At 40.6% G+C, this 2,009-nt stretch overlaps 1 protein-coding gene across 1 annotated transcript; it reads left to right on the plus strand.

The window, feature by feature from the left end:
• Positions 1 to 266: 266 nt before the first annotated feature.
• On the plus strand, positions 267 to 2,003 carry LOC21410704 (probable polygalacturonase; the record flags this gene model as incomplete). Its single annotated transcript, XM_024176950.1, has 4 exons — positions 267 to 387; positions 526 to 700; positions 1,076 to 1,146; positions 1,338 to 2,003. Coding segments are annotated over 4 exons (1,008 nt in total), but the record flags the coding sequence as incomplete, so codon positions are not given.
• Positions 2,004 to 2,009: the final 6 nt, after the last annotated feature.

Here is a 2,009-nt window from a genome sequence, read left to right on the forward strand (position 1 = left end):
TGAATAACGTTTAACACTTCTGGGACGTATAATATAAATAAGCTTTCAATTCGGACCAGCAACTAGCTGATGCCCTTGATAGTTAATCTTAATTGAATTAAGAATCTAATATGTAATTTTTTCAATGTAATTAGGGTTCACTAAGATTAGATATTGTTTTTCAAGAAGGTAGTTTCTGTTGCGATTGCATATTCAAATTTATATTGGCTTTTAATGTCATTTGATTTTGAATTTCTTTTCCACTTTTCCCTTGGTTGATGTTTCAGGATACCTCAGGTTGGCCTTTAATTGCTCCCTTGCCTTCTTATGGCAGAGGGAGGGAGCTCCCTGGTGGAAGGTACATGAGCTTTATTCATGGAGATGAAGTTCATGATGTGATCATCACTGGTAGGTATCAATATGCGCTTTTGCAGTTGTTAGTGATGATCTACAATGTCGGTTCTATGATATCTACCAAATTTGCGTAGAACTACAGAGTGGCACTCCTAGTATCTGTTTTAAACCCGAAAATTTTTACTTTTACAGGTGAAAATGGGACCATTGATGGCCAAGGAGATGTCTGGTGGAACATGTGGAGGCAAAGAACTCTGCAATTTACTAGACCGAATCTAATCGAATTGGTGAACTCTAGGAACATTATCATATCGAATGTGGTATTCCGGAACTCTCCCTTTTGGAACGTTCACCCTGTTTATTGCAGGTAATAATTGAACATTGATTTTAACTATGTGGTTTTACATTTGAAAAAAAAATAAAAATCTCCTTTGTGTAGTAGGAATAAACGCATCTACGCTCCACAATACACGTTCCTGCGTTATTGTGGGTTTTACAGTGAACTAGTCAAGCATCTTTCATAGAACTGATGTAAATAACTGTTTTTCCCAAAATTTTTAACGACTTTACCTCTGAAATGCACGTCTATTAAGTAGGTTTCATTTTAAATACAGTTCTTTCAAACTGATTTCTGTTAGGCTACTTTAAACAGTCTCTTATTTGTCTGAACGAGGACACTGGTTTGACAAATTTTGCAAGGAGAATCTTTTTAATTTTGTATTTGTTAATTCTCTTTGTGCAGCAATGTTGTCGTCCGCTATGTGACTATATTGGCTCCACACGACTCTCCGAACACTGACGGAATTGATCCAGGTAAATATATGTTCTTTGGATAAGTTATCTTGTTTGTCGCTTGGACTTATCAGTGACCTAAATACCTCAAGTTGATTGCCCCCAGTTGAAATGAAAAGCTTAATTAATGCCGCATGTGTGTGCACATTTCATCTTTAGTTTGTAGTGCATCAAATTTAAACTGTACACGTCTTGGCAACTCATTTATACAGACTCAAGCTCCAACGTCTGCATAGAGGACTCTTACATATCCACCGGAGACGATCTCGTTGCCGTAAAGAGTGGATGGGACCAATATGGAATTGCATACGGCCGCCGCAGCTCTGGCATCACGATTCGGAGGGTGACTGGCTCATCACCGTTCGCTGGAATCGCAATAGGAAGCGAAACCTCTGGCGGGGTGCAGAACGTCTTGGCGGAACACATAAACCTCTACAACACTGGAGTTGGTATCCACATAAAGACAAACATTGGCAGGGGAGGGATCATAAGGAACATCACAATAAACAACGTCTACATGGAGAATGCAAGGAAGGGAATAAAGATTTCAGGAGACGTCGGAGACCACCCCGATGACAGATTTAACCCAAACGCTCTACCTGTTGTCAAGGACATCAAAATTAAGGATGTTTGGGGCGTCGGGGTTCTCCAGGCAGGTCTAATACGAGGATTAAGAGACTCTCCTTTTACTGGAATTTGCCTTTCCAATGTCCACCTTCGTGGAATGACCGAACCACGAACACCTCCATGGCAATGCTCCGATGTGCTTGGGGCCTCGGTTCAGGTAAGCCCTTGGCCGTGTGCACAGCTCAGCAGCACCCAACAAAGAGGCTCTTGCTCCGATCACTTCTAAAATAATATGTAAAAGTTCCAATCTTTTTTCT

The sequence above is a fragment of the Morus notabilis genome, unplaced genomic scaffold (assembly GCF_000414095.1).
Source record: "Morus notabilis unplaced genomic scaffold, ASM41409v2 C11449625, whole genome shotgun sequence".
NCBI classification, from domain to species: Eukaryota; Viridiplantae; Streptophyta; class Magnoliopsida; order Rosales; family Moraceae; genus Morus; species Morus notabilis.